The sequence below is a fragment of the Schistocerca americana genome, chromosome 2 (genome assembly GCF_021461395.2).
Source record: "Schistocerca americana isolate TAMUIC-IGC-003095 chromosome 2, iqSchAmer2.1, whole genome shotgun sequence".
Classification (NCBI taxonomy): Eukaryota; Metazoa; Arthropoda; class Insecta; order Orthoptera; family Acrididae; genus Schistocerca; species Schistocerca americana.
The window spans coordinates 636,447,566-636,463,799 of record NC_060120.1 but is presented as its reverse complement, the minus strand read 5'-3'; the positions used below and the strand labels follow the sequence as shown (position 1 = coordinate 636,463,799).

Below are 16,234 nucleotides of genomic sequence, written 5' to 3'. Positions count from 1 at the left end.
AAGACATCTTCGTGATCTGGACAGAGGGTGAGTACATACTATCCAAATTCCCCCAGAATCTCAATACCTTCTCCCTCACTTGCATTGACATCTACATCTCTATCTACAAACAAACTCTGCAAGCCTCTGTATGGTGTGTGCAGAGGGTACGTTGTACCATTACTAGTCATTTTCCTTTCTGTTCCACTCACAAATAGAACAAGGGAAAAAAGACTGTTCATTTGTGTCCATGGTCCGTAAGTGAAATGTATGTTGGTAGTAAGATCATTCTGCAGTCAGCTTCAAATGCTGATTTTCTAACTTTTCTCAATAGTGTCCCTTGAGAAGAATGTTGGTTGCATCACCTGTTTAATATACTTTGTGAATACGGTGTGGATAACAAAAGAAGTGTGTTAATCAAACATCTTGTCAGACATATTCTGTGCAATAAAATTATGGGCAAAATCTTTGATCATTTTCAAATTTGAACTGAAGAACGATAGGGTAATAGACTGTCTCCACTCCTGTTCAACCTAGTACTCAATATCAGACATTTTAGAGAAAAAAATACCTGGAATAAATATTAGAACAAAATATAAACAAGTAGACATTAAGTCCTTTGCTTTTTTTATGATCTAGCAATAGTTACCTGGACTCCTGAAGAAGCAAGCCACACCATTAAGAAGTTTCGAGACTGCCATCAAGATCAGACTCAGAATCTCTTATGAGAAGAGACAATACATAGCCTCAAAGAGCTGAAACCTGGCATCACTCACAACCAAGTGTGGCAATGTCTTACAAGTTAAACACTTAAACTATCTACGTGGAACTATGGGAAACTCCAACAATGAAACAGTAGCTAAAGGCGCGCGCACACACACACACACACACACACACACACACACACACACACTGGCTGGAGACCAAGTGACCTGCCCTTCTTTTTAAGTGTCCCAAACGTATCGCTCCCTTTTCCCAAATGAATGAACTGTTAGTTCTGAAAGCTATTTAGTGTGTCCCCTTTAGGTGTGTGTGTGTGTGTGTGTGTGTGTGTGTGTCGACAGTACTATACATTTCACCTGCTGAAGCTAAGTACTGACAAGCTTCTGCCTCATAAGTTAGTGCTTCAGTCTTATCAAGTTTCCCTTTGATGCAATTAACAGTATATGATTATAGTTCATATTAATACTGTACACTGTGTGCAGGTTTCTATTGAAGTTAGTCCCTTTGGCTACATATGGTGTATAGGTAACTTCTATGAAGTAATTCTAATAATGGATGAAAAAACTGAAAATGTTAAGTCTTCATTTATTTGTATTTGATTCAAATATGTAAAAAGTGTCTGACTGGGACGTTAAAGTTGTTGAATATTGCTTATAATTAAAACAAAATAGTTGTAAGAATTTTTCCATTGAGAGATCGTGGCAATTTCTTTCAGTTTACTTGTCATGTAAGTACATCATCTGTCTCAAGTATGCTGTACTGTTGACCTGACTCACTTGGCTTGAACAAAATTCCAGGAAATGTGAAACTTTGAGTCTGATTACCAATGTTCCCCTTCTATGGCACAATCTGTATAATGAAATTAATCTCAAAACAGGTTTATATTGGTTTTGTACATTTTCACTGGCACAGTATTAACAGTTGAAATTATTATGATGTTTTACTTTTTGTATAAATTTTGTACTTGTTATAAAAATAATGTCTCAAGAGAAATCTGAAGAACATCCTCATTATAAGCATATTCAACATTATGATTAGAAAATCTGCCAAAACGTTTGTCATGTTAATGTGAGGGTTGACCTGTGAAGTGGATTATACAAAATAGAAGATTCTGTAGATCAAATATAAACTGATATCGAGTTAAAACTTTGAATTCCATCACACAATGCTACGAAAATCAGTTCGGGTGATTCCAGATGTTAATATGTTTTCTTAAACCTTCTAATGAAGTATAAAATGAACTGAAACTTGCATTCAGCTGTGTCTCCCACAATCAGTTCTATTGGCAAAATGTTTGAAACACTGAATTGTGTATATGGAAATTAAATTTTCTGTGTCTTTTCATCTCTGATGAGTGAGTGCTGCTGTGTACGAAGAAAGAATGAATATTAGTTGAAACTAATTGGAAAACAGCCTAAATATAAATTGTGTACATGACAGATATGACATTTAACCCAGAACACTATTAACAAAGTCAACACTATTTATAAACAAAATTTTAACCTTTACTGTAAGTTAAGATACATGTATTTTTTGACATTTTAATAGAAATAATTCTTTTGAATCATCGGCATTCAATACACCAATTTTACATGCACTATGTTTCAGAAAGAAATCTGCACGTGGGCGTGGGAGCTGTTAACCACTGTCTACAATCTACCAGCAGATCGTTTGTATGTTACATATTTTGGAGGAGATACAGCAGCTGGATTGGCACCAGATGAGGACTGTCGACAGATTTGGATAAATTTGGGGTAACGTGTTTGAATGCAAGAAACAATAATTTTAAAAGTTTTGTTAGTAGAAACATCTGTGCAGTGTTGGACAGAGTCAGTGTTCACGTTGGGTACTATTGCAGAGAGAGACTTGTGGTCAACAAATTAATTAAAAGTTCCCACTGTGATCTAATTTTCTATTGATAAGAAAGAAAATCTTTGTATAAAATTGTGAGCAAATAGGAAATTGGCTGATAAGACCAAAACACAATCATACCTACTGAAAAAAAAGTCATTGACTGGCAGATAGCAGCAGGAGCAACAGTAATATATTAAAATGTGCATGAATATTTTTTGAAGCTCATTACGCCTAGAAAATAAAGACTGCATGTGGTAACAAAACACACTGTTATTGCGCTATAATTCAACATTTATAACTCTTAGGCTTAAAGTGCCACATTTGTCCTTCTTCATGAAGAACTTTCCTGAACTTCGTGATTTTGATTTTATTTAAGTGGTGTATGAAAACCAAAATGTGTGATAACTGTAAAAATAACCAGAGGTTTTCACATGGAAATACGAAGTTTTTTAAGAGTTTTGAAGTTCATCACATACTACACCTCCAGTAATGCATTTGTTGTGTAATGCCCTGTTGTGTATCATCAGTCCATTGTATAACAGGAATGCCAATTTGTATGTGTAGAAAAGTGAGGCTTAATGTAAACTAGTACAAAAAGTAAATTTATGCTTGCGTATCCTGCTACTGGTGCACTGGATCTGTATTTGTAAAGAGCAGAGATCAAATATTTGTTTGTCTTCCAACTTTAGGATTTCTGCCATTTCCTTAATCAGTTAAACAAAATGCTGGGGCGATTTTCTTGAAAAGTACACAGCCAGTTTGCTTTCCCATCCTTCCACTATCTTAGCTTGTGCTTGTTCTATGTGAGCTACCATCTCTCTCTCTCTCTCTCTCTCTCTCTCTCTCTCTCTCTCTCTCTCCCTCCTCCCCCCCTCCCTCCCTCCCTCCCTCCCTCCCTCCCTCCCTCCCTCCCTCCCCTCCCTTTCTCTCATTTTGAGATGATACACCAAAATATTATAATTGTGATTCCTTTTGCTTTTATATGCCTTTCTTCCAATCAATGGAACTGTAGTGCAACATAATTAACGTTTGACGATTCCTGACCTACTAGCAAAATATATTCTAGAATGTATAGCTGCATTAATGCACTGTGGTGTTGAACCTCGGTGACACGGCTTCCCTCTTTTATTCAAAGATAGCTATGTGGTAACCAAGCACACAAGAAAAGTACTCACAACAGTCAAACAGTTTAATGACGACACAAAACTTTACAATCCAGCACAGGCATTTGCACCGCAAGTCTGAAATAGCACAGCTGAAAGCAGTATCTAGTATTGTAGCAAAATCCAATTCACGAGAGCAGAATCCTGGTAATTATCATAAAATTGCAAGCCAGAATGGATTAACTGGCCTCTGCTCCTTGTTCTGTCAGTGATTGGTGTCTCGGTGAACTGTGATGGCATTGATAGGTGCCGTCGTGTGCAGACCTCAGTCCCCAGGTTGATGGTGCCGCTGGCTGGTGGCTGGCCCCATAATGAACTTAATGAAGGTGTGGGTGATATGTTAATGATGGCTCACTTGGCCGCCTTGCAGAAGTGGAGGCGACATCCAGTCTCCGTCTGGCAGTTCCCTTACCAGCGATGGCAACTCAATTAGTCTGTACTTCATGTGGAAGACACGTGTCGTGGTGGAGGCTCTGGCCTGTGAATGCTTGCAATATGGGTGTGTTACCACATTCCTCTTGGCTTGGGGAGACGACAGTTGGGATGGCTGCTGCGATGCTCCAGATCTGTCTGTTCCTGAGTTTCCTTTAGGAATGTAATGTCTTAGGCATTGGGCTGTGCTGAATCCAATGTTGCCAGAAATTCCTGTAGTGTAACATATCACTTTGGTTAAGTGAAGCATTGCACGAGCATTTTCAGAACCAGAGAGTACTGATTGTCTCTAAAAAAAGTTTAATTTTGTGATGAATTAGTATACTGTACCATTTGGATGTACGTTTTATTTATGCACGTATATTATGAAATGGATAGATGCAGCATGTCTGCAAGCCGGTATGATGATAAACGTCACACCATTGTTGTAGTACCCCATGGTTGGGCAGTTTATTGCGTATCACTTGCCCTGCCTTAGAGATATGATGCGACCCATGGAGGAAGAGCAGCTGTGACATTGCCTGTGACTTCACAGGAACAAGAAAAAACTTGTTACATAATCACTCAGTTAGAATCTGTGGACTAAGACAGAACATATTTTGCACACAGTCCTTATTAATGAAGCGGTTTTGGACTCAATGGTCATTGTAAACAAGAGCACAGTATATGATATAATGTTTATGAGAAGCATGGTACTTATTTCAAGAATGGATGTTGGATTTCTGCTCCTAATTTCCAAGACAAACTGCAGCAATTCGAGAAAAGAAGTTCAATCATAAGATATTAGCAAGTATGCAGAAATAATAAGATGAGCACGATTAAATAATAGCAAGTTGTAGCTCCTGATCAGACCACACATTGCCATCCAATATCATGGTAAACACCCAATGCAACATCATTCCCCCTTGTTGGCGGGAACTGGGGAGTTACACAGGAAATGGCATTTGTGAAGGTGGCTCCACTTTGGTCAGAAGTGCTGCAAGTCTGTGGCTGGTGCTGATCCCTCCAGCACCGGGGCTGCAACTGTTGAGCTGGAAGTGGCCTTCATGAAGGTGGCTCTGACCTGGTTGGAAGTGCCGCAGCTCAGTGGTGGGTGTCAACCACTCTAGCTCCAGGGTAGGATATGTTTTGATGTCTGGCTCCCAGAAGGTGTGGATGTGAATGTGCCACAGTGGCACCAGCTTACCTTCTGGTTACACTTCCTGTGGTAGGCCTTCTCTTGGCTCCAACTGAGGAAGATCCTATAAAGAGCTGAAAAATCAGCTGATGAGTGCTCTGTGTGTTTGGGTGTGTGCAGGGCATGACAAAGGACCAGAGGGGGTCCATTGGCTGGAATGATTATTGGAAAAGTTGGAGTGCTTGGGTGTGATTGCTGCTGACGTGATACAGGTGCACATGGGGGTGTTGGTAGTTGATCCTCCAGACAAAGCCACAGCTGATTTTGGTGACATGCTGTTTGCCCATTGCCCACTAGCAGTGTGAAGATTCGCTGTCTCTGCTGCTTCTGTATATCTGCAAAGGTCCACTGCTCCTGCCGGCTAAAGTGCAGGACCAGATTTGAGTCTTTGGTTTGAATTTCAGTGCTGGCAGTGTTTGGGATGGGTGTGAGACTGGCACCTGTAAGTGTAGCAGAATGTGCAGCTGGTGGACGTTCAACAGCTCTGCTGGGCTCATTCCATAGCATCACTTTGCCAATTCTGCTTGTTTCTGTGACCCAACATTGCGCTATGTTACACAAGTATTCTCATTTGTTTGGTCATTACATTTTCACACCTAATGACCATTGTACAGCTGACTGGTTACAGGATTTTAGGCAATACACTTGTAACAAATGAGGCTTTGTAACTTGTTGAAATGTCTCATTAAGTGATATTTTCATTTGTTGCAGGGTTCCACCCAGTCATGTACTACCAGGAAGCATGAAGGACAACTTTTGGGAAATGGGAGAGACAGGACCTTGTGGCCCATGTTCAGAACTGCATTTTGATCGGATTGGTGGCCGTGATGCAGCTCACTTAGTTAATCAAGATGATCCAGATGTTCTTGAAATCTGGAATCTTGTGTTTATACAGTATAACAGGTGAGTAAATTTTGGCATTGTTGTGTATTTAACATAACAAAAATTAGATGAGAGAAATCAAAACCAGAGTACAAGTTGTGTGCACTGCTAATCAACTGCAACAAAGCAGATCTTTAATTTATGATAGGGAGACCCTGAAGTGGTTGAGTATTTGAATCATGTTTAAAAAAGTTTGTGGCAACACTGTAAACCTCCTGCAAAAAGTGGATGTGTTTTTACTGTATCTCTGTTTGTTTACATATACAATGCACAGTAATTTAGATATATCTTTCTTTCATTCTGTTTACACTTGCAGAATAGATTGTCATATTAGTTTCATGAGAAGATCCCTATGCAGGTCACAGTGATGTAGAGGTAATCAGTCATCCTGGGTTCAAGCCCAGCCATTGCTTAAATTTTGAATAAAAGCATCAGAAATCATGGCCAAAGACTGCCAGTATGAGGAGTCAGCTTTGTTCTGTCAACGGCCTTGCCAGAGTGGCCAGAGGAGTGGAGGTAGATTCAAGCCACATTCTTGGCCTTCGCGTGGAAAACTATCCTTAAAAGGTGAAACAAGTTGTTATGACCAATGGCACGTGGATGCAGAAGGCAACAGAAACTGCAGTGTTAAAGGCATGTTATGTGTATCCACAGAGCAGATGGTCTGTAATTGAAAAAGTACCATGGCAAACTCTCCTTGAGCATAAGATTTTGGATTAGTCCCCCATCCAGAATTTGGGCAGGGGATTGCCAAGGTGGAAGTAACCATGAGATAAAGACTGAGTAACAAGTGAAAGTATAACATTCTGTGAGTTAGGGCATGCATTGTCAGAAATCTGAATGTGGAAAGTAAGCTAGGAAATCTTAAAAGCGAAGTGCTAAGTTTCAGTCTAGATATAGTGGAGGTCAAGAAAGTGGAATGGGAAGAAAAGCATTTCTGATCAGACACTGTGGTAATATCAACAGCAGCAGAAAATGATATAATGAGAGTAGGATATGCTGTGATGAGGAAGGATGGGCAAGAGTGAGTTACTATGAACAGGTCATCGATAATGTTGTTCTCATCAGGATGACAGAAAACCAATATCAACAGCAATAGTGCAGGTAAACATGCTGGTGTCACAAGCAGAAGATGAATTGGTATGGAAATTATCTGAGGATATTGTCAGGGCAATTAAATATGTAAAGAGAGGTGATGATCTAGTAATCATTGGGAGGCTGGAATACTGTGCTAGGGGAAGGAACTCAAGACTGTCTTACAGGAGATTATAGACTCAGTCGTAGGAATGGGAGACTAAAGCAACCAATAGAGCTCTGCGAAAAATTTCAACAAGTAATAGTGCATATGCTGTTCAAAAATCACGAGGTGGTTCTGTACTTCAAAGAGGCCTGTAGACGTGTTCTTTTCAGCTGGGTTACATCAATGTCACACAGAGATTACAAATTCAGCCCAGGGGCAGATATGGAATCAGATCACAATTTAGTAATGATGAAGAGTGGACTTAGACTTAAGAGGCTCTTTCAGAAGAATCAGTATTGAAATAAGTGGGATATTTAAGCATTGAGGAATGATGAGGTGTCTTTGATGTTCTCTAAGGTTATTGATACTATTGTAATACTACAATAGGCAGTTCAGTTGAAGATGAATGGACATCTTTAAAAAGGGCAAACAGAGAAGTTAGGCAGAGAAAAATAGGTAAAAGGAGTGTATCTGTGAGGAAACTTTGAGCAACAGAAGAAAGAATTTATTTGATCACCAAAAGAAGAAAGTACAAAAAGTTCAGGAAAATAAAGGAATGCAGCATATTAAGTCACAGATTAAAGAAATTGAAAAGCAAGTAAGTAAAGATAAAATAGCTGCAGGAAAAATGTGAAAAAAAGTTTTGTGAAGGGTTAATTCAGCATATAGAAAGGCAAAACAACCTGTGACGAAAGCAAAGGCATAAGCATTAAGAGTGCAGTTGGAATTCCACTGTTTAAATGCAGTGAAAAAGGGAATAGGTGGAAATATTTCATTGAAGGTCTCTACAAGCATGAATGAGCTATTAGATGATCTGGTGGAAGAAATGGGTGCCGTTGTGGAAGGTAGAAAGGAAGATTGGGTTTAACGTCCCATCGACATCAAGGGCATTAGAGACAGATCACAATCTTGGATTGTGTCAAGGATGAGGAAGGAAATTGGCCAAGTCCTTTCAAAGGAACCATCCCAGGAATTTGCCTGAAGTGATTTAGGGAAATCAGAAAACCTAAATTAGCACAGCCAGACACAGGTTTGAACTGTCATCCAGAATGCGATTCCAGTGTACTAACCACTGTGTCACCTCGATCGGTGTAAATGCAGATGACAAAGGATCCAGTGTTACTTTAGTCAGACTTTAAAAAAGTCTTAAAGACTTGTAGTCAAATAAGGCAGAAGGAAGAATTCCTTCAGATTTCTCTGAATTCGTTGGGGGAAGTAGCAACCATATGACTATTCAAGTTGTTTTGTAGAATATGAGTCTTAAGACATATCATCAGGATTTGGAATCATAACATCCACATAATCCCAATGATAATGATGCAAGGTTTTCATAAGTATAAGCTACAGTTAGAGACATGTAATATACAATATGTCTAAGAATCAAGAGAAACAATAAGGTTGGAAGGCCAAGAACAAAGTACACAGATTAGAGAGAGTATAAGACAAGGATGTAGCCTTTCTCCTCTACTGTTCGACCTGTACATCGAAGAGTATAAAATAAAAGAAAGGTTCAGGAGTGGGACTGAATTACAGGGTTAGAGGATATTGATGGTAACATTCACTGATGACATTATCATCTGTAGTGAAAGTAAGAAAGAATTGCAGGATCTGTTGAATGGGATGATCAGTCTAGTGATCATGCAGTATGGATTGAGAGTGAACTGAAAAGACTTAAGAAAAATCCAGACACTTTCATAGGATTTGTCTATGTACAAAAAGCTTTTGGCAATGTAATATTGTGCTCACAGGTGATACACAGTATGTATGATAATACAATCGGCATTAGAGATCGTGAAGTAGACAAAGTGAAGGGAGTCTGCTACCTTGGAAGTAAAGAACATAGGACAAGTGGAGAAGGGAGCACATAACAAGCAGACTAGCATAGGCCTTTCTTCCTTCCACAACAGCTCATTCATGCTTGTAGAGACCTTCAATGAAATATTTCCACCTATTTCCTTTTTCACTGCATTTAAACAGTGGAACTCCAACTGCACTCTTAATGTTTATGCCTCTGTTTTCACCACGGTTGTTTTGACTTTTCTATATTCTGAATTAGTCCTTCACACAACTTTTTTCACATTTTTCCTGCAGCCATTTTATCTTTACTTCCCTGCTTTTAAATTTGTTTCATTTGTGACTTACAAGGCTGCATTCCTTTATTTTCATGAACTTTTTGTATTTCCTTCTTTTGGCGATCAAATAAATTCTTTCTTCTGTTGCTCAAGGTTTCCTAACAGATACACTCCTTGTACCTATTTTTCTCTGCCCAACTTCTCTGTTTGCCCTTTTTAAAGATGTCCATTCATCTCCAACTGAACTGCCTATTGTAGTATTACAATAGTATCAATAACCTTAGAGAACATCAAAGACACCTCATCATTCCTCAATGCTTAAATATCCCACTTATTTCAATACTGATTCTTCTGAAAGAGCCTCTTAAGTCTAAGTCCACTCTTCATCATTACTAAATTGTGATCTGATTCCATATCTGCCCCTGGGCTGAATTTGTAATCTCTGTGTGACATTGATGTAACCCAGCTGAAAAGAACACACGTCTACAGGCCTCTTTGAAGCACAGAACCACCTCATGTGATTTTTGAACAGCATATGCACTATTACTGGTTGAAATTTATTGCAGAGCTCCATTGGTTGCGTTTCTCTCCCATTCCTACAGCTGAGTCTATACTCTCCTGTAAGACAGTCTTCAGTTCCTTCCCCTAGCACAGTATTCCAGCCTCCCAATGATTACTAGATCGTCACCTCTCTTTACATATTTAATTGCCCTGACAATATCCTCATATGCTTTCCATATCAATTCATCTTCTGCTTGCGACATCGGCATGTTTACCTGCACTGTTACTGTTGATATTGGCTTTTTGTCATCCTGATGAGAACAACGTTATCGATGACCTGTTCGTAGTAACTCACTCCTGCCCATCCTTCCTCATCACAGCAAACCTACTCTCATTATATCATTTTCTGCTGCTGTTGATATTACCCCAGTGTCTGATCAGAAATGCTTTTCTTCCCATTCCACTTTCTTGACCTCCACTATATCTAGACTGAAACTTAGCACTTCGCTTTTAAGATTTCCTAGCTTACTTTCCACATTCAGATTTCTGACAATGCGTGCCCTAACTCACAGAATGTTATACTTTCACTTGTTATTAAATCTTTATCTCACGGTTACCTCCACCTTGGCAAAACTATTTGTTGCTCAAAATGATGTACAAGGGTACCACTGTGTAAACAAGCAGGCAACAGTTCAGCCATTTGTGTTCTATTATAAAGATCAAGATAAACTAAAGAGTCCCAGTTTTTGTGTCATAAGTGACTATAGCAGTGCACTCTTTTCAACTGCAATTAACAAACCAAATAAAATTGCTTCACCCTTCCGTAAACAAACTGACCTTCTTCTCTGATGGTACTGCAAGCCTATATAAAAACAAGAAAAATTGTTGACATCTCCTTTCACAAAGAAGACTGTGGATTTGATGTAGAATCACACTTTTTTGCATCATGCCATGGGAAGAATGCATGTGATGGAGTTGGCAGCACAACAAAGCGAGCTGTCACTAAAGCTAGTCGGCAGTGGACCGGCTGCGCGGAGTGGCCACGCAGTTAAAAGCGCCATGTCATGGATTGCGCGGCCGCTCCTGCTGGAGGTTTGAGTCCTCCATCGGGCATGGGTGTATTTGTTGTTCTTAGCGTAAGTTAGTTTAAGTAGCATGTAGGACTAGGGATCGGTGACCTCAGCAGTTTGGTCCCATAGGTATTCACCCACATTTGCTGTGGGCCTACGGGAACCATACATTGACACCTCAATAAATGTTTAAATTCTGTAAAGAACAGGTAAAAGGGATTACCTATGTTTTTATAAAATGTGTGGAAATTCAAGAACTCTACACCAGTGTCTTGGAGGAAAGGTTCAGCACTTATCAGATGATTAAAGGCACATATTTTTTTTGTTATCTTATATGTCAGTCACTCAACATGCTCAAGTGTCAGTTCACATCAACATCCCCCAATAGCGAACACCATCAGTACGGAAAACTTGTACCAGCGACACTTAAAAATAGTGGGTTGTGTTTATGGCGAACATTGGTGGATTACTGAAGTTGATAGTACTGATTGCCAAAACCAAGATGTGCATGTTACATTTTACCACCCATCAGGACCAAGGACCTCATTTAAAAAAGTTGAAAAGGATCAAGTCTGAATACCTGTTAAAAATGTACTAAAGAAGCTGTCTCCCCTGTAATTTACAACAGTGGCAGGGTGAACTGCTAACCTAATGCCCAAACTGAGTGAAGAAATTTCTCTGTTGTTGAATGAGCAACATAGTAAAAACAAATAAGTTGAAAACAAGATAATGTAGTTAGTTGACTCATTTTAAAAAAGTTATCATAGATATGTTTAAATTATGTAACTGATACACTTTATACATTAGTCAAAATATTGCAGATATTAAAAAATGTATATGACTCTTTTTTTTAAACTTCCCATTGTATCTCAAAGTTGAAATTTATATTGTAGTTTGATACCATAAAGGTCTACAAAGTGTGTAATTTTCAGATTTTTATCTGGTCCTCTAACAGAGATACTGCAAGCCAAAGAATGAAAAAATTTAAAAAATCCATTTTTAAAATAATGTATTTTTTCAGTGTAAGCTTCTCACCATTGAGACTCTAAAAAGTAAATGTACTGTGTAGTGTAATAACACAAAAAATGTTAAGGCTGAGAAATTACTCCTTCTTTGGAAAAATACTGTTCAAAAATTGAGTTTTTTTAATTTGCGACCAATAAATTTGAGCGATTAAAAGTATATTAAGGAATACATTCATGGTGATCATGGTTTTAATTTATAGCCCAGTGTGTGCTGAATTAAATGTTTCTTATTTGAAAGGCCTGGGGCAACACGTTACTGAATAATTTAAGAAACTGCAGATGCTTATAAGAGCAAAAAACCACTTGTGGAATGAAACAAAAATGTCTGCCTTTTCTAAATGATAACCACTAAAAATTTTAAAAAATAATTTTGAATCCACCAAACAGGATGGAATTCACCCTGCAAATACCATTTTTTGCTGAGTGGTCAAGCAACCAGTGTTGGACCAGTTGCAATAGGCTGACCCTAATGGTTAATGTAAAGTCCCCACATATTATGGGTTCTGATCTTGTCACATGCTTTAATTTTTTTCTTTATAAATCTTTATCAACATGGCTTTGATCATTATTTTTATTCAGTTAATTGGTTTAAATATAATTTTTCATTTCTGTTCATTTGTCACAGTGTTTTACTTGCATTAACTTCTTCATTTACTCTCATTTTTGTTTCTATAATTCTTTTTTCACTTGAGATCTTTTTTCATGTGAGTTTAATTATTCTTATGTATTAACTTTAATTTAATTTCTTCTGTTTTATCTTCCTGTATTTTCCTTCATTTTATTGCATTCATTATTTCTATTCCTTATTCTGTTTTACTTACAATCTCTTCACCTGCACTATTTTGTCCATAGTGCAATAAGAATTTGTGTTAAATGTTAGTATGTGGATTACCTTCCAAAAAGAACTATACGTCTAGTAACAAGAAATACATTTTTGAGACTATTGCACAGATAATATAAATATATTATTTCATCTTTTGTTTTTAATTGACAAATTGGTATTTTCAAATTGTTAAATATTATGATAGATAAATAAAAATAATTAAATTCACATGCACCAAAATTCCAAGTGGAAAAAGTGTAATAGAAAGAAGAAATGAGAGGAAATAAGACATTTAATACAGTGTTCAAAACGATGTGCTCAAGGAATAGGTAAAAAAACACATTTAAACCAATTAATTGAATAGAAATAATTATTTATATATAAAAACAAATATGAGGTGACTTACCGAACAAAAGCGCTGGCAGGTCGATAGACACACAAACATACACACAAAATTCAAGCTTTCGCAACAAACTGTTGCCTCATCAGGAAAGAGGGAAGGAGAGGGGAAGACGAAAGGAAGTGGGTTTTAAGGGAGAGGGTAAGGAGTCATTCCAATCCCGGGAGCGGAAAGACTTACCTTAGGGGGAAAAAAGGACAGGTATACACTCGCACACACGCACATATCCATCCACACAGATGTGTGGATGGATATGTGCGTGTGTGCGAGTGTATACCTGTCCTTTTTTCCCCCTAAGGTAAGTCTTTCCGCTCCCGGGACTGGAATGACTCCTTACCCTCTCCCTTAAAACCCACTTCCTTTCGTCTTCCCCTCCCCTTCCCTCTTTCCTGATGAGGCAACAGTTTGTTGCGAAAGCTTGAATTTTGTGTGTATGTTTGTGTTTGTTTGTGTCTCTATCGACCTGCCAGCGCTTTTGTTCGGTAAGTCACCTCATCTTTGTTTTTATATATAATTTTTCCCACGTGGATTGTTTCCTTCCATTATATTGAAATAATTATTTAAGTTGTTTTGATAAAGGTTCAAAAATAAAAATTTTCAAAGCAAAGTTTTGAAGCCACAACCTTTTGCATGTGAGGACTGTACCTTAGCTATTGTGCTACACAACCATTCTGGCGTACGTTAAGTTTTTTTTTTTTTAAGCTATAGGGAGCCAAATGAAAACTAGATCCTGTTAGGGTAAATTGCTGCTGGGTGTGATATTTGGGAAGTTAGCCAACAACACCGTATAGATGGTTTCAAAAAGATGATCCCACCACTCCTTGTCAGAATTGCATCCAAGATGCGTATATATACTTGGTGGTGTTCCAGATGTGCTCAGTTGGATTGACGTCAGATGATCTAGGGCTCTTCATAAGTATGCTATTGGTTGTGAAATGTGTTTCAAACTCTTGTTACTCAGTTCAGGAGTGATGTTGGTGCATTGCTAAAGAAACAAGTAGACTGTAAGGTCTGTAGGTAAAAAATGTATGCATGTGATTCGATGGTAGGTTCCTGCATTGTTTGCTGACAAGATATGATGGCCGATGTACCAAGACACACATTTCAAACGTGGTAATCATACCCTCCTCCACATGCCTGAACGAGATTTTCTGTCTATTGGTATAGATTTCAATATACTGGGCTATCTGTATAGATATTTCTTCTTGTGTTTTGATCATCCTGTAGTAAAGTTCTACATCCATAGCAGTATTTGTACACAAGGACATTTTATGAGCAGATATGTGGGGTGGTGGCTTTTGAACCATATAACGAAGTGATGCTTCTGATTAGGATGGATTCCCAAGGTGGTTTCGTGCCAGCACTCAATAGGCAGCTACAATTGGCAACCCATTTACCAGATTTTGTTGTTTGCTTGTTAAAATAACATTAGCTGTGTTTAGTAAGAGATGTGGTGTCTTATCCATGTCGTTGTTGTCTCTTGCAAATGTGCAGAAATTTGATATTGTACAGCCAAGGAATTGCACAATATTGTCTCAGTATCTAATTGTGCTGTTGCTCAGCATTGTCCAAGTAGTTCGTTGAGCTATCGAGGTGTTATGCTAATCATTGCTACATCCCAGTGTTTCTTGGCATAGTTATGTCCCTGACTGCAACTCACTATATCAAGTGTATTTTCAGATATGTAATCATAAGTCTTAATGTCCCATGTGCTTGCATTTACACATATTTCAGTGAGTTGCACATTCTTCTGTGAGCAGTCTGATATATCTTGTGATAAACAGACCACAGAATGGCATTCTAGCTGTTCAGATTTCAGGTGTGTTGCTGCAATATTTTGCTTCCGAGGCAGGAGAATCCCTTCACTTTGTCTACTTCATGGGCCCCAATGTCGATGTTACGTATATTATCCTTCCTCAGTTTACTCTCAGTCCATTGCGAGTGCTCACTTACACTGTTCATTCTGTTTGACAGATCCTGCAATTCATTTAGCACACTCAGTGGTCAGCACGCTGTTCTCCCGGCTGTTGTCAGTTTTCATGATTGGTGCCACTACTTCTCAGTCAAGTAGCTCCTCAATTGGCTTCTCAAGGACTGAGTGCACACCGCTTGCCAACAGCACTCGACAGACCTGGACGGTGACCCATCCAAGTGCTAGCTGAGCTCAACAGTGCTTAACTTTGGTGATCTGATGGAAACTGGTGTTACCATTGCAGTTTGGCCCCATTTGTCATGGCTTCTTCAATTTCAGATTGAACAACAGTAAGGGTGAAAGACTGCATCCCTGCCTTACATCTTTTCTTACAGTACTTTGCTCTTGATCTTCTAATCTGCTTGTTCCCTCTTGGTTTTTGTGCATATTGTACGTTACGTGCCTTTTCCTTTAGCTTACACTTATGAAGATGTTGCACCGTATTACAATGTCAAATGCTCCTCCCCTCCCTCCCTTCATTGACAAAAAATTCTTGCTTGCCTTATCAACCCCATCGTCAGAACTACTTCCTTCCTTATGCCTTTACTGTTCTCAAAGACAAGTATTGTCATGTAACAGATCCTCAGTTTTCTTTTCCATTTTTCTGTATATAATTCTTGTAAGCAGCTTGGATCCACAAGCCATTAAGCTGTTGACAGTTCTCACATTTATCTGCCATTGCTATCATTGGGATTGAGTCACAATATGTTTCCAAAGTTTGATGGTATGTCTTGACTCAGATTCTACAAACCAATTTGAACAATCGTCTTGTTGCCACTTCTCCCAGCCATTTTAGAAACTCTGGAGGATTGTTGTCAAAGCCTTCTGCCTTATTTGACCACAAGTCTTCCAGAGCTCTCTTACAATCTCACTCTTAATACTAGGTCCCATATGGCTTCTTTACCAAATCTCATTTCTTCC

General features: G+C 38.6%; 1 protein-coding gene across 4 annotated transcripts in view; it reads left to right on the top strand.

Annotated features, from left to right (window-relative positions):
• Positions 1–16,234, top strand: part of LOC124596547 (alanine--tRNA ligase, cytoplasmic) — a 186,340-nt gene that overhangs the window by 36,012 nt on the left and 134,094 nt on the right. For all 4 annotated transcript variants that reach the window (XM_047135725.1, XM_047135726.1, XM_047135728.1 and 1 more), the window contains exons 4-5: positions 2,311–2,456; positions 6,040–6,231. In XM_047135725.1, coding sequence (XP_046991681.1) covers positions 2,311–2,456; positions 6,040–6,231 — 338 coding nt within the window. The remainder of the gene's footprint in view (positions 1–2,310; positions 2,457–6,039; positions 6,232–16,234) is intronic.